A 25,381-nucleotide genomic window follows, 5' to 3' on the forward strand; every position below is an offset into this window, starting at 1 on the left:
TAGTGTTAAACTAAACGTAGCACTATTGCACCCCTAATATATGTTAGTTCAAACATGTTTTCAAGATTTTAAACACTGAAAAGAAAGCTATAACTGCCTTGTTTCACTTTAAGGCTGTTTTCACTTTACAGCGGGGCTCCGGTCCCTAACCCGCTGTATGAGCGGGGTATACCTGTATTTGAATAAAGACTTCTGGCTAGGAGACTGTGTCAATTTGGATCAATTTGATACAGTCAAACCTAAGTAGTCTATAAGCACAATATACGACCTACTTGACTATATTTTACTCATCGTGATCAGGCTATTTACTTAATTTTCAGCATCTGAGAGTGTTTTTAAAGTAACTTTCCAGCATTTTATATTTAATTTTGATATAATAAAAGTTATGTTTTAACGTAGAACACGCATGCTCACTAGACCATCAGCAACTCTGATTTGCCTTATGGAATAGAGTCTTTCCACTATTTATTGATGTACCCTATATTAACCCTTTGAGTGCTATACATGTAGTCTGTCTAGTTAGAGCCTCTCTCTACTACAAGCTTCATATGTTGAATACTACATAGCACCTACTTCAGTTAATGATAAGTGTATGGGAATAGCTCCCACACATACCAATAGTGATAAGGGGTTATTAAGTAATATAGAGTATTAAAGTAATACTTGTATAGTAGTGCCGTTGATACCCCCTCCTCCAAAATTTAACTAGTGTATGCGAGGCAGGAGTGTGGCAGTTTAGGGGTTAATACATTTATTAAAGTGGCGGCGATGTCCGGTCGGCAGATTAGGGGTTAAATAATTTTATTATAGCGTTTGCGATGTGGGGGGGGGGGCCTCGGTTTAGGGGTTAATAGGTAGTTTATAGGTGTTAGTGTACTTTGTAGAACTTTAGTTAAGAGCTTTATGTTACGGTGTTAGCCCATAAAAATCTACTGACTTTTATATGCGGAAGGAGTCTGGACAGGAGAGGGTCTACCGCTCACTTTTTTAGGCGATCGTAATACCGGCGTTAGGCAAATCCCATTAAAATGATAGGATACGCAATTGACGTAAGGGAATTTGCGGTAAGCTAAAATCGAGGAAAAAAAGTGAGCGGTAGACCCTCTCCTGCCTGACTCGTAATACCAGCGGGCGTTAAAAAGCAGCGTTAGGACCCCTTAACGCTACTTTTAAAGGTTAATGCAAGACTCGTAATCTAGCCGAAAGTATTTAACTTTTAAGATTTACCTATATGTAGGAAAGAGTGCTTAAATCAAACCCCTTCTATGGTCTTTATAATTTCATTGTTTATTATTATTGTCACACATTGTTCCATCTATCCAGCAGTGAGTTTTTAGTCCTTTGCACATTGAGTTTTGAAGTAGGTGCTGCGGAACCCTTTCTCTTTTGCATTTGAAATAGCTGATTTAGCCTGTAGTATCCCTACCTACAGTAAAAGTTTCTATACCTAGGAATAGGCTATTGATTAACTATGTAAACATAGACATCATAAGAAATTACACTCACAGTGGGAGGTGGAAGAGATAAAGCTCTAAAATTTTAATTTTCAATTGTTCTTTCTAAATATTGTACAGCGGCAGATATAAGAAAGGGAAGCATTATAGTGCTAAGAAAACAAAATCTGATCTGTCAGCAAGCCAAGCCTATTTTGATGGGATGTGATTTCAAAGAGCAAATCGAGCTATTTATTTTGCAAAAAGAAGCATAAATTAGCAATTTCTCATACATTTTATACACTGCAGCTGGTATAACAAGTCATTGGGAACACATTCAGGGAAAAACAATTTTACAGTGAACTGTCCCCTTTAAAGTTGTGCGGAAGAGGATTTTTTCCCAGTAGGACAATTAACCTAAACACATCTTAAAACTGTGCCATACAAATCTGATGTCTAAGAAAGGGGTACTTATTTGCAAGGGTGGAACTACCAATGGTGCAGCAGGTGCAGTCGCGCCAGGGCGCAGGTGCTGAGGGGGCCAATATCAACCAGTCTATACATAGGCATGTGCCGAATATGTACAATTCTAATGCAAGTGAGACTTTTATTAGTGCAGGTTGCAGGTCCATCTATTTATCCTCAAAATCATTATACAGAGCAGCATGAATATTATTACTATTGCTTACTACTTAGGTACCTTTGGGGACCCCAAAAAAATGTTGGTCTGCTACTGCTTGCATGGCTTTCACACTACAGTCAACAGACCTCAACCCCAATTAAGTATCTATGTGGAATAATGACAACAAGACAACACCTCAACCCCGTTGAACATTTCTCTGAACATTTAATAAGGAAAAAGGCAAAGCAAACTCTAGTCACACTCTGTGATGCTCTAAAGGAGAGTTTGAATAATGATGATTGTAAAATTCTGCACAAACTTGTGGAATCAGTGCCAGTCAGAGTTAAAGGAATTATTAAAGTAAATGTAAAGTTTCATGAATGAGTGTCCGGTTTTTAAAAACTACTATTAGAATAGAAACAGGGGCACTTTCATTCATGAAACTTTACATTGCACCTTTTTTTTAATAGTTACCTTTTCTTTAGCAAACACAGACCGCGATCCTCCGCCCGCAGCTCCTCTGTACTTAGCATTTCAATGACGAAACAGGCTTCCTCCAATTACGGTGTGGCCTCACGAGATGGAGGCTCTGGGGTGCACGACATGATTGGAGGAAGCCGGTTTCGTCATTGATGAGGTAAGTACAGAGGAGCTGCAGGCAGGGGATCTCCAGTCCGTGTTTGCTAAAGAAAAGGTAAGTTTTTTTGTTTTTTTTAAACGCTGCAATGTAAAGTTTCATAATTGAAAGTGCCACTGTTTTTAATAGTATTTTTAAAAACCGGGCACTCATTCATGAATCTTTACACTTTAAGAAAACAGGCGATCATCCCAAATATAGCACATTTTTCATTCTTAATAATGTTTATTTTAATTTTGTTCATTTATTAGTAAAATTGATGTGGGGGGTTTTTGTATGAGAAATACAAACTAATTTTAACGTAATTAGTTTGTACAAAACTGTATTCAGTTGTAGGAATACATCACAATAGTGAGAGAGCTGACCATCATTGAACCACAGAATATATTAGTTCCTGTGCTGAATGTTTAGCTATAATTTTAGCAGCCTTCAACAAATATCTTGTATAGCAGTTCTGATCAACTAGTCTCTGACCCACCACAAAGTTCAGGTTTCAGCCAGGATATCCCATCTTGTAAGCAGATGGTGAATGGATGGTTCAGTCATTTGAACTGAGCCAAAGGTCTCAGATTTAGATATTGTAAAATATCTGTTGAGGGTTCTGACAAGCTTGAGCATTACATTAAAACCAAATCCTGGTTTTGTGACTGTGCACTGAATGAAATGAAACCCCATTATTGTTTTTTTCATCATTCAGATAGAAAATCCAATTTAAAAAATCCAATTTACTTTTATTAACATATATATGCTGTTCTTTTTTAATCATTTGTTGAAGAGCATACATAGATATGTATTGTGCATGTGTCTGTAGCACTATATTATGGCAGCAGTTTTGCAAGAATGCTTTTAGCAATGTTATACATATTTGAGCATTAGATGGAAAGCATTTTTTTTTTGTATAACATTGCTAAAAGCAATATTGCAGAAATGCCGCCATATAGTGATGTAGATACCTGCCTAGATTTTCTGAAAGATAGCATGAGAATGAAGTAAATTTGAAGTACAACATTTTTTGTAGTTTTTTTTTTTTTCTTTAAAAACGAAGGTAGCAATCTAAACTTTTAAAATGCATTACAATGGTATATCGCCTTCACGAGTGTTGGTGCACAACAAAACAAAATACTTTACTACAAACCGCCTACCTGAGCACTATAATTACGGGATCATCAGATAACACTTTGAGCTCAGGGATTTGAGCCTCGCGACTCACCGTACAACTTTCCTGGCAAGAGTCTGGTTTCTTAGTAACATAAAAGTACCCTCGCGACTCACCGTACAAGTTTCCTGGCAAGCGTCTGGTTTCTTAGTAACATAAAAGTATTAAACAGAGGAGAGAAACACGAATCTACCGGACGAGGCAGCAAGTAAGGAGCTTAACGCTACTGGTTAACGTAAGAAGAAGGATCCTTAATCAAGCGTTTGGAAGTAGTACAATTAATGATTAAAACTCACTGTTAGCAATGGATGCCAAGATAGTCAAATATTGAATATTCTATGCACATATGTATATATAGAGAGAGATCGAACTGTGACAAATGGTCACCTGAACATTATTTTGAAATCTGCAATATTTGCTTCTTTGAATGTGGTTCATAATGTTCAGTACTTACAAGGCTAAATGGAGGTAGTTTCCACGTTAAATGGTGTTTAGCTTTCTACTTCAGCAGGTATATTATGGCATTGCACCTGCAGCTGAACTGACCCATGCATGTAACTTGACCATAAGGCATGTGTATGTGCTTTTGTCGCTGTTTAAAACTTGCCAGATCCTGTGTATTCATTGTTGGTAACATCAATGAAATAAAATATTTTTGCAAGACTGAGAATATAAGATTTATTTTGTATGCTGCGATGTTCAACTAACATTTACTTTTAAAAAATAATCATTTAACATGAATAAATACGTTTACACAACTCAATAAAATGTACAAACATATAATGTATTGTATTTTGTTTGTAACATGCTATCTTATTCTGTTTGGGAGATTGCAGTAGGCTATCCTCAATTGGATTATATAGCTTTCCACCAAGCAATTCTAAACCAAATGTAAAGATAATTGGGGTGTGTGTACTGGGGGTTGTTTACAATGTAATATATTAATTTTCCTATTTTTCCAGCAAAGCCAGAATAATGAGTGTTGAAGAACAGGAATCAATGGAACAGTTAGTAAAATATCCTCAAATCTTTGTGGAACGAACTCTTGCTATTCTAAAGCCACAAGTCATTCATAAACAAGAAGAAATTGAGGCTATCATTCTTAGAGCTGGGTTCCATATTATTCAGGTATGGTTAACTTTTTTTTTTTTTCTTCATAGAAATTATTAAATTTTTATATAAAAGAGGAAATAAAAGAAAAAAAAAATCAGCATATTTCTGACACTATCTGTTCATACTTAATACATAAAACATAGTAATAACCCCCCATAGCCGTGCTTTAACCCCTCCGTGACCAGAGCACTTTTCCATTTGTTGACCGTCGGGACCAAGGCTATTTTTGCATTTCTGCAGTGTTTGTGTTTAGCTGTAATTTTCCTCTTACTCATTTACTGTACCCACACACATTATATACCGTTTTTCTCACCATTTCCAAAGATACTATTATTTTCATCATATCTTATAATTTACTATAATTTTTTTTTATAATATATGAGGAAAAAAATGAAAAAAAACACACTTTTTCTAACTTTGACCCCCAAAATCTGTTCTACATCTACAACCACCAAAAAAACCCTATGCTAAATAGTTTCTAAATGTTTTCCTGAGTTTAGAAATACCCAATGTTTACATGTTCTTTGCTTTTTTTTGTAAATTATAGGGCAATAAATACAAGTAACACTTTGCTATTACCAAACAATTATTTTTCAAAAGTAGCGATAGTTACATTGGATCACTGATATCTGTCAGGAATCCCTTAAAATCCCTTGACATGTATATATTTTTTTTAGTAGACAACCCAAAGTATTGATCTAGGCCCATTTTGCCTCTATATTTCATGCCACCATTTCACCGCCAAAATACGATCAAATAAAAAAATTGTTACATTTTTCACAATTTTAGGTTTCTCACTGAAATTATTTACAAACAGCTTGTGCAATTATGGCACAAATGGTTGAAAATGCTTCTCTGGGATCCCCTTTGTTCAGAAATAGCAGACATATATGGCTTTGCTTTTTGGTAATTAGGAGGCCGCTAAATGCCGCTGCGCACCACACGTGTATTATGCCCAGCAGAGAAGGGGTTAATTAGGGAGCTTGTAGGGTTAATTTTAGCTTTAGTGTAGTGTAGTAGACAACCCAAAGTATTGATCTAGGCCCATATAAAAAGAATCGTTAACTTTTTCACAAACCTTTTCACAAACTTTAGGTTTCTCACAGAAATTATTTACAAACAGCTTGTGCAATTATGCCACAAATGCTTGTAAATGCTTCTCTGGGATCCCCTTTGTTCAGAAATAGCAGACATATATGGCTTTGGCGTTGCTTTTTAGCAATTAGAAGGCCGCTAAATGCCGCTGCGCACCGCACTTGTATTATGCCCATCAGTGAAGGGGTTAATTAGGTAGCTTGCAGGGTTAATTTTAGCTTTAGTGTAGAGATCAGCCTCCCACCTGACACATCCCACCCCCTGATCCCTCCCAAACAGCTCTCTTCCCTCCCCCACCCCACAATTGTCCCCTCCATCTTGAGTATTGGCAGAAAGTCTGCCAGTACTAAAAAAAAATTGTATTTTTATTTATTTAAAAATAAAAATAATAATTATGTAGCTCTGATGAACCCACCTAAGCCCCCAACCTCCCTGATCTACCCCAAACCGCTCTCTAACCCTCCCCCCCGATACCTATGTGCTGCCATCTTGGGTACTGGCAGCTGTTTTTTTGCTCCAAAAAAAGGTTTTAATTTTTTTTTTTTTAAATAAATTATTTTTTTCTGTAGTGTAGCACCCCCCCTCAAAACCCCCTCCCTCTCCCCCTCCCAGATCCTCCAATCCTTATTTCCCCCCCTCCTTCCCATTCACTTTCATTGATGGCAGTGGTTGCGGCGCGCGCACACACTTGTGCGCACCCCCCACACACTCCCGGCAGCTGGCTTGCACATAGAGGAACCGGATGCTGGGTAGCGATGGGCCGCCCACGCGCCAATGCTTCCACCCACCAACGATGATTGATCGGCACCATTGCTACCGGTGCAGAGAAGGCCACAGAGTTGTTCTCTCTGTATCGGTTTGTAAAAAATCAGTTATCAGATCTGAGCTTTGTTCACTTTGTCATACATGAAGTCAGCTACACCTGGACGATGTAGTATTTCTGGGGACAGTGTATCTGGTCTGAGATCTGGGCATATAATAGCTGCTGTGGGCAAATCATTTTTTGTAAAGATGTTGCTGAGGCAATACAGAAGTGCCTATCTAATACTGTGTAACATAAAATCTATAAAAATATCTATATAAAACAGATTTTACCCATTCATGTTGCATTATGACAGCATTGTTTTAAAATATGAGTTTTTAAAAAACTTCTTCATTCTCTAACTACATAACAATAATTCTTACTCCCAAAAACTCTCGGGTAGTCCTTAGGTCAAGTTTGATGTTAGCAACTGCTATCTTTCAATAAATCAGACGCTTCCTTCAAGCTCTCATAAACTTACTCTAGGTTAGCCTTTTGATCAATGTTGAATTGTGACATATGCTGTTTAATAAAACAGTCAGTTTATTTTACATATAAATCTGTAACTCTTCCTTGATACCATATAATCAAATGACTGCATATAAATTGGTAATTGTTATGCTTTGTTGAAGGAGCAACAATGTACTACTGGGAGGCGGAGCTAACTGAACAAAGGTGACAAGAAGCATCTATGTGCAGCTACCGCTCATCAGCTAGATCCCAGTAGTGCATTGCTGCTCTGAGACGACCTATTTATGCTTATCAACAAAGGATACCAAAAGAACAAAGTCAGATAATAGAAGTTGTTTATAATTGCATGCTCTTTCTAATTCATGAAAGTGTAATACTGCCCCTTTAATAGTAGAATGCACTTCATTATCTTTATCATCTATACTATTTTTCCTTACTGGTTGTTAAATAAAAAATGTATTACAGGTCAGACAAATATAAGAAATAGTTTGTTAATAATGAACACGCTGTTATTACAACAAAAAACAAACCAAACATAGGCCTAGATTTAGAGTTGGGCGGTAGCCATGAAAACCAGCGTTAGAGGCTCCTAACGCTGGTTTTAGGCTACCTCCGGTATTTGGAGTCATTAAAAAAAAGGGTCTAACGCTCACTTTTCAGCCGCGACTTTTCCATACCGCAGATCCCCTTACGTAAATTGCGTATCCTATCTTTTCAATGGGATTTTTCTAACTCCGGTATTTAGAGTCGTGTCTGAAGTGAGCGTTAGACATCTAACGACAAAACTCCAGCCGCAGGAAAAAAGTCATTAGTTAAGAGCTTTCTGGGCTAACGCCGGTTCATAAAGCTCTTAACTACTGTACTCTAAAGTACACTAACACCCATAAACTACCTATGTACCCCTAAACCGAGGTCCCCCCACATCGCCGCCACTCGATTAAATTTTTTTAACCCCTAATCTGCCGACCGCCACCTACGTTATACTTATGTACCCCTAATCTGCTGCCCCTAACACCGCCGACCCCTATATTATATTTATTAACCCCTAACCTGCCCCCCACAACGTCGCAGCCAGCTACCTACAATAATTAACCCCTAATCTGCCGACCGCAAAGCGCCGCCACCTACGTTATACTTATGTACCCCTAATCTGCTGCCCCTAACACCGCCGACCCCTATATTATATTTATTAACCCCTAATCTGCCCCCCTCAACGTCGCCGCCAGCTACCTACACTTATTAACCCCTAATCTGCCGTCCGCACGCCGCCGCCAGCTACATTATCCCTATGTACCCCTAATCTGCTGCCCTAACATCGCCGACCCCTATATTATATTTATTAACCCCTAATCTGCCCCCCTCAATGTCGCCTACACTTATTAACCCCTAATCTGCCGAGCGGACCGCACCGCTATTATTATAAAGTTATTAACCCCTAATCCGCCTCACTAACCCTATAATAAATAGTATTAACCCCTAATCTGCCCTCCCTAACATCGCCGACACCTAACTTCAATTATTAACCCCTAATCTGCCGACTGGAGCTCACCGCTATTCTAATAAATGTATTAACCCCTAAAGCTAAGTGTAACCCTAACACTAACACCCCCCTAAATTAAATATAATTTTAATCTAACGAAATTAATTAACTCTTATTAAATAAATTATTACTATTTATCAGCCAATCGGATTGAACTTGATTCTGATTGGCTGATGGAATCAGCCAATCAGAATATTCCTAACTTAATTCCGATTGGCTGATAGAATCCTATCAGCCAATTGGAATTCGAGGGACGCCATCTTGGATGACGTCATTTAAAGGAACCGTCATTCGTCGTTCAGTCGTCGGCCAGGATGGATGTTCCGCGTCGGAGGTCTTCAGGATCCTGCCGCTCCGCTCCGGATGGATGACCATAGAAGATCCCGCTTGGATGAAGACTTCAATCGGATGGAAGACCTCTTCTGCCCCGCTTGGATGAAGACTTCAGCCGGATCATGGACCTCTTCAGCCCCCCGCTTGGGCTTGGATCAGGACATCGGAGGAGCTCTTCTGGATCGATCGGTGAACCTGGTATGGTGAAGATAAGGTAGGGAGATCTTCAGGGGCTTAGTGTTAGGTTTATTTAAGGGGGGTTTGGGTTAGAATAGGGGTATGTTGGGGGGGGGGTATTGTATGTTTTTTTTTACAGGCAAAAGAGCTGAACTTCTTGGGGCATGCCCCGCAAAGGGCCCTGTTCAGGGCTGGTAAGGTAAAAGAGCTTTGAACTTTAGTAATTTAGAATAGGGTAGGGCATTTTTTTATTTTGGGGGGCTTTGTTATTTTATTAGGGGGCTTAGAGTAGGTGTAATTAGTTTAAAATTGTTGTAATATTTTTCTTATGTTTGTAAATATTTTTTTATTTTTTGTAACTTAGTTCTTTTTTATTTTTTGTACTTTAGATAGTTTATTTCATTGTAGTTATTTGTAGGTATTGTATTTAATTTATTTATTGATAGTGTAGTGTTAGGTTTAATTGTAACTTAGGTTAGGATTTATTTTACAGGTAATTTTGTAATTATTTTAACTGTTTTAGCTATTAAATAGTTCTTAACTATTTAATAGCTATTGTACCTGGTTAAAATAAATACAAAGTTACCTGTAAAATAAATATTAATCCTAAAATAGCTATAATATAATTATAATTTATATTGTAGCTATATTAGGATTTATTTTACAGGTAAGTATTTAGCTTTAAATAGGAATAATTTATTTAATAAGAGTTAATTAATTTCGTTAGATTAAAATTATATTTAATTTAGGGGGGTGTTAGTGTTACGGTTAGACTTAGCTTTAGGGGTTAATACATTTATTAGAATAGCGGTGAGCTCCAGTCGGCAGATTAGGGGTTAATAATTGAAGTTAGGTGTCGGCGATGTTAGGGAGGGCAGATTAGGGGTTAATACTATTTATTATAGGGTTAGTGAGGCGGATTAGGGGTTAATAACTTTATTATAGTAGCGCTCAGGTCCGGTCGGCAGATTAGGGGTTAATAAGTGTAGGCAGGTGGAGGCGACGTTGTGGGGGGCAGATTAGGGGTTAATAAATATAATATAGGGGTCGGCGATGTTAGGGCAGCAGATTAGGGGTACATAGGGATAATGTAAGTAGCAGCGGTTTACGGAGCGGCAGATTAGGGGTTAATAATAATATGCAGGGGTCAGCGATAGCGTGGGCGGCAGATTAGGGGTTAATAAGTGTAAGGTTAGGGGTGTTTAGACTCGGGGTACATGTTAGAGTGTTAGGTGCAGACGTAGGAAGTGTTTCCGCATAGCAAACAATGGGGCTGCGTTAGGAGCTGAACGCGGCTTTTTTGCAGGTGTTAGGTTTTTTTTCAGCTCAAACAGCACCATTGTTTCCTATGGGGGAATCGTGCACGAGCACGTTTTTGAGGCTGGCCGCGTCCGTAAGCAACTCTGGTATCGAGAGTTGAAGCTGCGTTAAATATGCTCTACGCTCCTTTTTTGGAGCCTAACGCAGCCTTTATGTGGACTCTCAATACCAGAGTTATTTTTATGGTGCGGCCAGAAAAAAGCCGGCGTTAGCTTTTCGGGTCGTTACCGACAAAACTCTAAATCTAGCTGTTACAAAGTTATGCAGCAAGCCGGAAAAAGGCTCATAATGTAGATCCATACAAATGGTGGACTATGCTTAAAAAAAAAAAAAAAAAAAAAAAAAGTGCACATGTTTTAGATATGAAAACAAAGATATTAGTGAGATGGTATATGTCCCCAGTGTATATGAAAAAAATAATGTTATGGATATAGCAAAAAAGGCTATGTGCCAAAAGGCTCACTAGTAGCTATATGGTGACAATGTAAGAATGTACAAGAATGTTGGCAAGGACATAATAGAGGAAAACAAGGTAATGATTTTAAGTATGTTGAGTAAAAATAAAGGAGACTTTTAAATCATCGTTAATTCTGCAAAATAATTGATATTAAATTGGAAGAAACCAGATTTACTACAACTGTCTTGGTGGAAGAAATAGTTTTATAAAAGATAAAAGATAAGTACAATAATTGAAAATAACGGAGTGTACCCCAAGGTCTCAGATACACTTTATTGTAATAACTATAAAGCTGCATAGTAGAAGAGATACAATGAATATGTTTAGGATGATTCCATGTTGAATTTCTGAATAAACTGGCCATAAATATTGATCTGATCAGCTAAGTCACAATAGAGAAAGAAGGTGCTTGCTAGAGCTGCCCTACCCTTAAAAAAACACTTCTAAATGTTGTTTGCTATTCTCAAGAGTTTCCTGATGTGTACCATCAAACAAAAGAGATCTCAAGAACCGAAGATTAAACATTATTGATTAAAGCTGGAGAGGGTTAAAAAGTATCTCTAAAGGCTTTCATGTTCGTCAGCCCATGTAAGGCAAATTGTCTATAAAAGGAGAGGGTTCATTTAGTGCAGCTTCAGGCTCTGACAGCATCAGGACCTCTGGTAATAGCTCGCCTCCTGATAATGGCCCTGCCGGCAGCTCTGGCCTCGCTCAAGCACTTTACTGCTGTGGTAAGAGCAGCACTGCATCAGTTTGCCCGGAGGACTGACAGTAGCCCTAATTGGCCAGAATTAAGGGAGATAAAATAAACACGCACTCCAGGATTTCAGGTAGTATTGCAAATTATTAATATCAGAACTTAAAGGGACATGAAACCCAAAACATTTATTTCATGAGAATACAATTTTAATCAACTTTCCAATTTACTTCTATTATTTAATTTGCTTCCTTCTTGTGTTATCCTTTGCTGAAAGGTTTATGTAAGTAAGGTCAGGAGCAGCAAAGAACCTAGGTTCTAGCTGCTGATTGGTGGCTACATATATCTACCAATTGTCATTGGATCACCCATGTGTTCAGTTAAAAAAAACAGTAGTGCATTACTGATCCTTCAACACATGATACCAAGAGAATGAAGCAAATTTGACAATAGAAGTAAACTGAAAAGTCCTACCTAAATCATGAAAGAAAATATTTGGGTTTCATGTACCTTTAAAGGGACACTAAACCCCAAATTTTTCTTTCATAATTCAGATAGAGCATGCAATTTTAAGCAACTTTCTAATTTACTCCTATTATCAATTTTTCTTCGTTCTCTTGCTATCTTTATTTAAAAAGCAGGAATTTAAAGCTTACGAGCCAGCCCATTTTTGTTTCAGAATCTGGGTTACGCTTGCTTATTGGTGGCTAAATGTAGCCACCAATAAGCAAGTTCTATCCAGGGTGCTGAACCTAAAATGGTCTGACTTTTTCACTAAATGTTTTGGCTTATCGCTGACAACCTGGGGACACTTCTATTACTTGGATTTCCTTTAATATTTATTTCTGTTATCAGATGTTTTTTTCTTTTTATAACTACTTATTAAACTACATGATATAAGGGGAAAGCACCTAATTAAGGGCTAGATTACAAGTGGAGCACTAATTTATTGCTCGCCCGCAAACAGGCAAATTTGACGGTTTGCTGGCTCGCGATAAATAACCAGCCATTACAAGTGGCTGGTTATCGCTAATGCAAGCTCGCGGTAGCAATTATCGCTTGTAAAATTAACCAGAGATCAGTTCTCTGGTTAATTTTACAAATGTCCATCAAATACCCCCAAATTAAGTGTAATATAATTTATTAAGAAACTACCTGCCAACTTGACCCTATTCCTTCACATCTAATCCCTCCTCTGTCTACCACCCTCACTCCGGCTCTTACTCACATATTTAACCTATCCCTTTCTACTGGCTCATTCCCTGCCTCCTTCAAACATGCGAAGGTCACCCCCATCCTCAAAAAACCCTCCCTCGACCCTAACTCCCCTGCAAACTACCACCCCATATCACTGCTCCCACTAGCTTCAAAACTCCTTGAAAAACTAGTTTTTCCCACTTCCTGTCATCAAACTCATTGCTCGACCCCCTGCAATCTGGCTTCCGTCCCCAACACTCAACTGAAACTGCCCTCACCAAGGTTACTAACGATCTCCTTTCTGCTAAAAACAAAGGCTACTACTCTATACTCATCTTACTTGACCTATCTGCTTTTGACACTGTTGACCATCCCCTTCTCCTACGGTCTCTCAGTTCTCTTGGTCTCTGTGACACTGCCCTCTCCTGGATTCACTCTTATCTCTCTAACAGATCCTTCTCAGTCTCTTTTGCTGGTGACTCCTCCTCTCTATTGTCCCTGTCTGTTGGAGTACTTCAAGGCTCTGTCCTGGGTCCTCTACTCTTCTCTATCTACACTTCTTCACTGGGTAAACTTATCAACAGCTATGGCTTCAGCTATCACCTCTATGCTGATGATACCCAGATCTACCTTTCCACCCCTGCACTCTCTCCTTCTGTCAACTCTCACATCAGCGACTGCTTATCTGGCATTTCTTCCTGGATGGCCTCTCACCAACTAAAAATAAATATGTCCAAGACCAAACTACTTCTAATTCCCCCCTCTAGCTCCACTCCAGTCTCTAATTTTTCTATCACTGTTGGCGGCACCACTATCTCCCCATCACCCCAAGTCCGCTGCCTCGGAGTCACGCTTGACTCAAATCTGTCCTTCATTCCACACATCCAACTGCTCTCTTCATCCTGCCGCAACCACCTACGCAATATCTCCAAAATTCGCCCGTTTCTGAGTGCTGAAACTACCAAACAGCTCATCCACTCCCTGGTAATTTCCCGACTTGACTACTGTAACAACTTACTAACTGGCCTCCCTCTATCCCACCTCTCTCCCCTCCAATCCGTCCTAAATGCATCTGCCAGACTAATCCACCTCTCTCGAGGCTCTGTTTCTGCTGCGCCTCTCTGTGAGTCCCTTCACTGGCTCCCCATTCACAACAGAGTTAAATTCAAAATTCTCACCCTGACCTACAAAGCCCTCACCAATGCTGCCCCACCCTACCTGTCCTCACTCATCAACAAATATACTCCTGCCCGTCCCCTAAGATCCAACAACGACCTGCTTCTTGCGTCCTCTACCATCACCTCCTCTCATTCTAGACTACAGGACTTCTCTCGTGCGGCACCAACCCTCTGGAACGCACTTCCTCGAGATGTCAGACTTGCCCCTAACCTCTCCTCCTTTAGACGTTCCCTAAAGACCTTTCTGTTCAGGGAAGCTTATCACCCGACTTATTAACAAACTAACTTCAATTAACTAACAGTTGCCCTCTATCTCCTCACTAATATCATTCTCACCTCTGCAGTCCCCACCTCCTGTTTCCAATCCTCCTACCCATCTAGATTGTAAGTTCCCACGGGAACAGGGCCCTCAATTCCCCCTGTATTTGTCTGTAAAATTTTGTGTCTTATCGTATTGTTTCTCCACTGTACTGTTATCCTTGTACCCATGGGCAGCGCTGTGGAATCTGTCGACGCTTTATAAATAAATAATAATAATAATAACAGGTAGATTACGAGTTATGCGCGCTATAGGGAATTTAACAAACGCAACAAAAGTTGCGTTATTTAACCCTCTATAGCGCAGCCATTACAAGTTTTGAAACAGCCGGCTTGTGCGTGCGATATGGTGGTTTTAAGCTCCATACCGCACAAAATAAAAGCACTGTTTTGAGGTGCTTGTGCACCCTTTCCCCATAGACATCAATGGGGAGAGCGGGTCGGAAAAAAACCTAACACCTCCGATCGCGGAATGAAAAGCTCCGTAACGCAGCCCCATTGATGTCTATAGGGAAAAAAATGTTACGTTTAAACACCCTAACATAAACCCCATGTCTAAACACCCCTAATCTGCTGCCCCCGACATCGCCGACACTTACATAATGTTATTAACCCCTAATCTGCCACCCCCGATATTGCTGCCACCTAAATAAAACTATTAACCCCTAATCAGCCGCTCCTGATATCGCCGCCACTATACTAAAGTTATTAACCCCTATTCCGCCGCTCCCCAACATCGCCGCCACTAAATAAAGCTATTAACCCCTAAACCTCTGGCCTCCTACATCACTACCACTAAATAAATCGATTAACCCCTAAACCGCCAGCCCCCCACATTGCAAAAAACGAAATTAAACTATTAACCCCTAAACCTAACCGTAACCCTAACACCCGCGAACTTTAAAATAATTAAAATAGAGCTAAATTAAAGTTACAATTATTAACTAAATTATTCCTATTTAAAACTAAATACTTACCTGTGAAACAAAACCTAAGCTAGCTACAATATAAATAATAGTTATATTGTATCTAGCTTAGGTTTTATTTTTATTTCATAGGTAAGTTTGTATTTATTTTAACTAGGTAGACTAGTTTATAAATAGTTATTAACTATTTACTAACTACCTAGTTAAAATAAATACAAAGTTACCAGTGAAATAAAACCTAAGCTGCCTTACACTAAAACCTAACATTACAAAAATAAAAAGCCTACCATTACAAAAAAAAGCCACTAAAATAAAAATAAAAAAACTACCAATACAAAAAATAACAAACAAAATTATCCAAAATAATAAAAATTATTTCTATTCTAATACCCTTTAAAAAAAAACAAAAAAAAAACACCCCAAAATAAAACCCTAATCTATAATAAACTACCAAGGGCCCTTAAAAGGGCCTTTTGTGGGACCTTAAAATGGCCTTTTGTGCGGCATTGCCCTAAAGTTAACAGCTCTTTTGCTAAAAAAGAAAATCAAACACCCCCTAACAGTATACAAACCCCACCCCCCAAACCCACAAAATAAAAATAAAGTAAAACCTAAGCTACCTATTTCCCTGAAAAGGACATTTGTATGAGCATTGCCCTTAAAGGGGCATTCAGCTCTTTTGCTGCCCATTAAAAATAAGATATGTCTATACTAAAAAAGAAAAACCCACCCCAAAACGAATAAAAAACATTACGCAGACTAACAAACGAATTATCAAAAATAATAACAAGTATTCCTATTCTAATACCCATTTAAAAAAAAAAAAAAAAACACCCCAAAATAAAAAACCTAATCTATAATAAACTACTAATAGCTCTTAAAAGGGCCTTTTGTTGGGCATTGCCCTAAGTTAAACAACTCTTTTACCTGAAAATTTTTTACAAAGACACACTAACATTACAAACCCCCAAAATAAAAAAACTATCTAAAACAACCCGATCTACCCATTGCCCTAAAGAGGGCATTTTTGTATGGGCATTGCCCTTAAAGGGGCATTTAGCTCTTTTGCATTGCCCTGAAAAGGGCATTTAGCTCTTTTGCGAAAACCCTAAACTAATAAAAAAAAAAAAAAATCCAAAAAAGTTTAAAAAATCCTAACACTAACCCCCGAAGATCCACTCACAGTTGCTGAAGTTCCGCTTGAAGGATCTTCATCCCGGCGGCTCCATCTTCATCCAGGCGGCTCCATCTTCATCCAGGCGGAATCTTTTATCTTCATCCCGGCGGTGTCTTCTATCTTCATCCCAGCGAAAAATAGTAGCATATTTATTTTTTAATAAAGCAACTGCACTTGGCAGTTTTGGGGGCTAAAGTTGGCAGGTGTGGGGCGTTAGAAAAAAAACTGCACTAAAAAGTACCTTTTATATTGCAGTCTATTGGAACTGTTTGTTCCCTGTAAATATATATGTATATGCTTATATACATACATACACATATATATATTTATGTGTATATACACGTGTCTCACGGCATGAGAACGAGGCTCCCATTGGAGTCTATGGAAGCGCGCTCTTGTAACTCGGCTAACTTGTAATACCAGCCCACTTTTGCGTGCGCTGGTATTACTCAGTGGAGCGCAAATATCGCTTCCTAGTTGAAACTAAATGTCCAAAAATGTATTTTGCATTGTTTTTTACTGAAAACGTCATTGGAATTGTGTAAAGGTAAATGACTAAGTAATACTATACTTTTTTATTTCTTCAATTTGACAGAAAAGAAAAGTACATCTAAGCCCAGAACAGTGTAGCGACTTTTATTCAGATCAGTATGGAAAAATGTTTTTTCCTAGTTTGACTGCCTACATGAGCTCTGGGCCAATAATTGCAATGACATTGGCAAGGTATAAAGCCATCTCCTATTGGAAAGAACTAATGGGGCCTTCCAACAGCTTGAAAGCAAAAGAAACCCACCCTGACAGGTATGATAGCAATTTTACTTCTATGAACACTTTCAGTAATGTCTGTGTCATTTAAAGCTTCAGATTTATTAGATGAGGCATCAACATTTATGAAAAAAACAATGAATGTGGAAGTTATCAGTTTCTTTACCCTGTAATTCCTTTTCATATCCCTATATTCCCAGATTATGAGGGCTGGTTTTGCCACAAATAATATCCTCTATGTTACTTTTCCTGCCAGCTGCCTTTTGATGTTTTCTCCTGTTGGTGCCCTTACTATAGAACTCAATATGTGGCACCAAATATAAAATAATTTAAAACAAAACCAAATGCTTTTCAGTAAATACTCCAGCATGTTTAAATAAGGGGCTACAGTGGGAATTATTTTCACATGGAGGCTGGCATACAATTATAAAAAGTCTATCTGAAAAAAGCAACAAAAATTCATAGGCTTATACATATAGGGCGCGATCCGATATACGGCGTAGTTTGCGGCGCAAGCGAGGGAACCCGCGTCGCCCGCAGTTTCAGCTCGCAACTCGAGCTATCCCATATACGGCGCCGTCAGATGCTAATGTGCCGTAAGTCGGATAAACCAGCGATGTCCAGAAATCTGCACAAGTACAAATTTCTGGCGTCGCCAGTGACTTACGGCACGTTAGAAACTGCCGGCGCCTACAAAACCTGACTAAAGTATGAAATCCCCAGCACTGTCTAACACGCCTCCCTAACATAGCCCGACAAGTCTAACACGCCTCCCTAACATAGCCCGACATGTCTAACCCTCTATCCGCTATCCCCCCTCACTAGCCTAACAATAAAATATGTATTAACCCCTAAACCGCCGCTCCCAAACCCCGCCGCAACTTAATAAAGTTATTAACCCCTAAACCGCCGCCAGCTATATTAAATCTATAACCCCCTAAAGTGAGCTCCTAACACCGCCGCCATCTACCTTACCTACCCCCTAAAGTGAGCCCCTACCCCGCCGCTATCTATTTTAAAATTATTAACCCCTAATCTAATCCCCCTACCCCGCCACCATCTATATTAAATTTATTTAACCCCTAAAATACTAAACTATCCCTACCACTAAACCTAAGTCTAACCCTACAAATAGCCCTGGAAAGGGCTTTTTGCGTGGCATTGCCCCAAAGTAACAGCTCTTTTGCCAGCCCTTAAAAGGGCTTTTGGCGGGGCTTTGTCACAAAGTAAACTGCTCTTTTGCCTACAATCTACATCCCCCTACACCGCGGCCACCTATAATAAATGTATTAACCCCTAATCTAATCCCCCTACACCGCCGCCAGCTATATTAACTATATTAACCCTAATTATATTAGGGTTAATATAGTTAATATCGTTATTATATTATATATATATATATTAAGTATAATAACCCTATCTAACTCTAACATCCTAACTAAACTCTTATTAAAATAAATCTAATATTAATATTATTAATTAAAATATTCCTATTTAAATCTAAATACTTACCTATAAAATAAACCCTAAGATAGCTACAATATAATTAATAATTACATTGTAGCTATGTTAGGGTTTATATTTATTTTACAGGTAAATTGTTAATTATTTTAACTAGGTATAATAGCTATTAAATAGTTATTAACTATTTAATAGCTACCTAGTTAAAATAATTACCCAATTACCTGTAAAATAAATCCTAACCTAAGTTACAAATACACCTACACTATCAATAAATTAAATAAACTACAAATATCTATCTAAAAATACAATTAAATAAACTAAACTAAATTACAAAAACAAACACTAAATTACAAAAAATAAAAAAAAGATTACAAGATTTTTAAGCTAATTACACCTATTCTAAGCCCCCTAATAAAATAATAAAGCCCCCCAAAATAAAAAAAATTCCCTACCCTATTCTAAATTAAAAAAAGTTCAAAGCTCTTTTACCTTACCAGCCCTTAAAAGGGCCTTTTGTGGGGGCATGCCCCAAAGAAAACTGCTCTTTTGCCTGAAAAAAAACACAATACCACCCCCAACATTACAACCCACCACCCACATACCCCTAATCTAACCCAAACCCCTCTTAAATAAACCTAACACTACCCCCCTGAAGATCTCCCTACCTTATCTTCACCACGCCGGGCCGAACTCCTCATCCGATCCGGGTGATGTCTATCCAAGCGGTAAAGAAGAAATCTTCATCCCGGCGATGTTTTTATCCAAGCGGCAGCAAAGTCATCTTCCATCCGCCAGCATCTTCCATCAAGCGGCATCTTCAATCTTCTCTCCACCGACGCGGAGCATCCATCCCGGCCGACGACTGAACGACGAATGAGGTACCTTTAAATTACGTCATCCAAGATCCTATCAGCCAAGAATTCCGATTGGCTGATAGGATTCTATCAGCCAATCGGAATTAAGGTAGAAAAATCTGATTGGCTGATTGAATCAGCCAATCAGATTCAAGTTCAATCCGATTGGCTGAACCAATCAGCTAATCAGATTGAGCTTGCATTCTATTGGCTGATCGGAACAGCCAATAGAATGCGAGCTCAATCTGATTGGTTCAGCCAATCGGATTGAACTTAAATTTGATTGGCTGATTCAATCAGATTTAGCTCGCATTCTATTGGCTGTTCCGATCAGCCAATAGAATGCAAGCTCAATCTGATTGGCTGATTGGTTCACCCAATCGGATTGAACTTGAATCTGATTGGCTGATTCAATCAGCCAATCAGATTTTTCTACCTTAATTCCGATTGGCTGATAGAATCCTATCAGCCAATCGGAATTCGACGAACGCCATCTTGGATGACGTAATTTAAAGGTACCTCATTCGTCGTTCAGTCGTCGGCCGGGATGGATGCTCCGCGTCGGTGGAGAGAAGATTGAAGATGCCGCTTGATGGAAGATGCTGGCGGATGGAAGAAGACTTTGCTGCCGCTTGGATAAAAACATCGCCGGGATGAAGATTTCTTCTTTACCGCTTGGATAGACATCACCCGGATCGGATGAGGAGTTCGGCCCGGCGTGGTGAAGATAAGGTAGGGAGATCTTCAGGGGGGTAGTGTTAGGTTTATTTAAGGGGGGTTTGGGTTAGATTAGGGGTATGTGGGTGGTGGGTTGTAATGTTGGGGGGTGGTATTGTGGTTTTTTTTTTTCAAGCAAAAGAGCAGTTTTCTTTGGGGCATGCCCCCACAAAAGGCCCTTTTAAGGGCTGGTAAGGTAAAAGAGCTTTGAACTTTTTTTAATTTAGAATAGGGTAGGGAATTTTTTTTATTTTGGGGGGGCTTTATTATTTTATTAGGGGGCTTAGAATAGGTGTAATTAGCTTAAAAATCTTGTAATGTTTTTTTTTTTTTTTTGTAATTTAGTTTAGTTTATTTAATTGTATTTTTAGATAGATATTTGTAGTTTATTTAATTTATTGATAGTGTAGGTGTATTTGTAACTTAGGTTAGGATTTATTTTACAGGTAATTGGGTAATTATTTTAACTAGGTAGCTATTAAATAGTTAATAACTATTTAATAGCTATTATACCTAGTTAAAATAATTAACAATTTACCTGTAAAATAAATATAAACCCTAACATAGCTACAATGTAATTATTAATTATATTGTAGCTATCTTAGGGTTTATTTTATAGGTAAGTATTTAGATTTAAATAGGAATATTTTAATTAATAATATTAATATTAGATTTATTTTAATAAGAGTTTAGTTAGGGGTGTTAGGGTTGGATAGAGTTAATATAAATACTATAGTAACTATATTAACCCTAATATAATTAGGGTTAATATAGTTAATATATATAATGTAATAACTATATTAACTATAATATACTTAGGGTTAATATAGATAATATAGCTGGCGGCGGGCTAGGTAGATTAAATTAGGGGTTAATAATTTTAATAGAGATGGCGGCGGTGTAAGGGGCTTACATTAGGGGTTAATACTATTAATATAGGTGGCGGCGGTGTAGGGAGGGCAGGTTATAGGGCAAAAGAGCTGTTTACTTTGGGGCAAAGCCCCGCAAAAGGCCCTTTTAAGGGCTGGTAATAGAGATAATTATTTTAGGGGGATTAGATTAGGGGTTAATAATATTAATATAGCTGGCGGCGGTATAGGGGGATTAGATTATGGGGTTAATCATTTTTATATAGGTGGCGGCGGTGTAAGGGGTCAGATTAGGGGATAGATAAGGTAGATGGCGGCGGTGTAAGGGGTTCACATTAGGGGATAGATCAGTTAGATGGTGGCGGTTTTAGGGGTTCACATTAGGGGATAGATCAGTTAGATTGTGGCGGTTTTAGGGGCTCACAGTAGGGGGTTAGTTTATGTAGATGGCGGTTTAGGGGTTAAATACTTTATTAGGGATTGCGGCGGGGGATCGCGGTTGACAGGGAGATAGACATTGCGCATGCGTTAGGTTTTATTTAGCAGCTAGTTTAGAGAGTTACGGGCCTCCAATACTCAGCGTAAGGCTTCTTACGGCTGCTTTTTGTGGCGAGGTGAAAATGGAGTAAGATTTCTCCATTTTCGCCACGTAAGTCCTTACGCTGTATATTGGATACCAAACTGCGCTGGTTTGGTATACCTGCCTATGGCCCAAAAAACTACGGGCGACGGCAGAAATATACGCGCGTAACTTCTAGGTTACGCCGTATATGTGATACCAAACCCGCGCAAATATTGGCGTTGCCGACTTTTGCGGGCGACGATTTTTATCAGATCGACCCCATAATATTTGATGTAAATGCAAATGTAAAAGAAAAAAAAAAAATATAAACAGCTTCCATGTTTCCCATTTTATAATTTTGTTACAATAATCGGTCAGGAATAATGTACTATATACAACAAATGACTTCTTAATAATATACACGATGGAACCTTATTTCAGAAACCAGATGTTTCAGACTGTATATTTTTTTACACATGACTACAGAGAACTGAGCTATATTTTTTACTCATGACTACAGATAACTGAGCTATATTTTTTACACATGACTACAGAGAACTGAGCTATATTTTTTACACATGACTACAGAGAATTGAGCTATATATTTTTTTACACATGACTACAGAGAACTGAGCTATATTTTTTACATGTGACTACAGAGAACTGAGCTATATTTTTTTACACATGACTACAGAGAACTGAGGTATATTTTTTTACACATGACTACAGAGAACTGAGTTATATTTTTTTACACATGACTACAGAGAACTGAGGTATATTTTTTACACATGACTGCAGAGAACTGAGCTATATTTTTTACTCATGACTGCAGAGTACTGAGCTATATTTTTTACACATGACTAGAGAACTGAGCTTTATATTTTTTACACATGACTACAGAGAACTGAGCTTTATATTTTTTACACATGACTACGTTTAATTGAGTTACATATTTTACACATGACTACAGAGAACTGAGCTATATGTTTTACACATGACTACAGAGAACTGAGCTATATGTTTTACACATGACTACAGAGAACTGAGCTATATTTTTTACACATGACTACAGAGAACTGAGCATTATAGTTTTTACACATGACTACAGAGAACTGAGCTTTATATTTTTTACACATGACTACGTATAATTGAGTTACATTTTTTACACATGACTAAAGAGAACTGAGCACAGAGAACAGCTATATTTTTTACACATGACTACAGAGAATTGAGCTATATATTTTACTCATGACTACAGATAACTGAGCTATATTTTTTACACATGACTACAGAGAACTGAGCTATATTTTTTACACATGACTACAGAGAATTGAGCTATATATTTTTTTACACATGACTACAGAGAACTGAGCTATATTTTTTACATGTGACTACAGAGAACTGAGCTATATTTTTTTACACATGACTACAGAGAACTGAGGTATATTTTTTTACACATGACTACAGAGAACTGAGTTATATTTTTTTACACATGACTACAGAGAACTGAGGTATATTTTTTACACATGACTGCAGAGAACTGAGCTATATTTTTTACTCATGACTGCAGAGAACTGAGCTATATTTTTTACACATGACTAGAGAACTGAGCTTTATATTTTTTACACATGACTACAGAGAACTGAGCTTTATATTTTTTACACATGACTACGTTTAATTGAGTTACATATTTTACACATGACTACAGAGAACTGAGCTATATGTTTTACACATGACTACAGAGAACTGAGCTATATGTTTTACACATGACTACAGAGAACTGAGCTATATTTTTTACACATGACTACAGAGAACTGAGCATTATAGTTTTTACACATGACTACAGAGAACTGAGCTTTATATTTTTTACACATGACTACGTATAATTGAGTTACATTTTTTACACATGACTAAAGAGAACTGAGCACAGAGAACAGCTATATTTTTTACACATGACTACAGAGAATTGAGCTATATATTTTTTTACACATGACTACAGAGAACTGAGCTATATTTTTTACATGTGACTACAGAGAACTGAGCTATATTTTTTTACACATGACTACAGAGAACTGAGGTATATTTTTTTACACATGACTACAGAGAACTGAGTTATATTTTTTTACACATGACTACAGAGAACTGAGGTATATTTTTTACACATGACTGCAGAGAACTGAGCTATATTTTTTACTCATGACTGCAGAGAACTGAGCTATATTTTTTACACATGACTAGAGAACTGAGCTTTATATTTTTTACACATGACTACAGAGAACTGAGCTTTATATTTTTTACACATGACTACGTTTAATTGAGTTACATATTTTACACATGACTACAGAGAACTGAGCTATATGTTTTACACATGACTACAGAGAACTGAGCTATATGTTTTACACATGACTACAGAGAACTGAGCTATATGTTTTACACATGACTACAGAGAACTGAGCTATATTTTTTACACATGACTACAGAGAACTGAGCATTATAGTTTTTACACATGACTACAGAGAACTGAGCTTTATATTTTTTACACATGACTACGTATAATTGAGTTACATTTTTTACACATGACTAAAGAGAACTGAGCACAGAGAACAGCTATATTTTTTACACATGACTACAGAGAACTGAGCTATATTTTTTACACATGACTACAGAGAACTGAGCTATATTTTTACACATGACTACAGAGAACTGAGCTATATTTTTTACACATGACTACAGATAACTGAGCTATATTTTTTACACATGACTACAGAGAACTGAGCTATATTTTTTACACATGACTACAGAGAACTGAGCTATATTTTTACACATGACTACAGAGAACTGAGATATATGTTTTACACATGACTACAGAGAACTGAGCTTTATATTTTTTACACATGACTACAGAGAACTGAGCTTTATATTTTTTACTCATGACTACAGAGAACTGAGCTATATGTTTTACACATGACTACAGAGAACTGAGCTATATGTTTTACACATGACTACAGAGAACTGAGGTATATTTGTTTTACACATGACTACAGAGAACTGAGGTATATTTGTTTTACACATGACTACAGAGAACTGAGGTATATTTTTTTACACATGACTACAGAGAACTGAGGTATATTTTTTATTCATGACTTCAGAGAACTGAGGTATATTTTTTTTACACATGAATGCAGAGAACTGAGCTATATTTTTTTACACATGACTACAGAGAACTGAGGTATATTTTTTTACACATGACTACAGAGAACTGAGGTATATTTTTTATTCATGACTTCAGAGAACTGAGGTATATTTTTTTTACACATGAATGCAGAGAACTGAGCTATATTTTTTTACACATGACTACAGAGAACTGAGGTATATTTTTTTACACATGACTACAGAGAACTGAGGTATATTTTTTATTCATGACTTCAGAGAACTGAGGTATATTTTTTTTACACATGAATGCAGAGAACTGAGCTATATTTTTTTACACATGACTACAGA

At 37.7% G+C, this 25,381-nt stretch overlaps 1 protein-coding gene across 2 annotated transcripts in view; it reads left to right on the forward strand.

Moving 5' to 3' along the window:
* The first annotated feature begins 3,925 nt into the window (after window positions 1-3,925).
* Window positions 3,926-25,381, forward strand: part of NME5 (NME/NM23 family member 5) — a 64,070-nt gene continuing 42,614 nt past the window's right edge. Inside the window, exons 1-3 of one of the 2 annotated variants that reach the window (XM_053719863.1) lie at window positions 3,926-4,056; window positions 4,811-4,976; window positions 17,245-17,450. In XM_053719863.1, coding sequence (XP_053575838.1) covers window positions 4,824-4,976; window positions 17,245-17,450 — 359 coding nt within the window. In that variant the 5' untranslated portion in view covers window positions 3,926-4,056; window positions 4,811-4,823. Of the gene's footprint in view, window positions 4,084-4,810; window positions 4,977-17,244; window positions 17,451-25,381 lie in introns of both variants that reach the window. The other variant, XM_053719862.1, reaches the window with a different exon arrangement.

Source organism: Bombina bombina, chromosome 6, assembly GCF_027579735.1.
Source record: "Bombina bombina isolate aBomBom1 chromosome 6, aBomBom1.pri, whole genome shotgun sequence".
Taxonomy (NCBI): domain Eukaryota; kingdom Metazoa; phylum Chordata; class Amphibia; order Anura; family Bombinatoridae; genus Bombina; species Bombina bombina.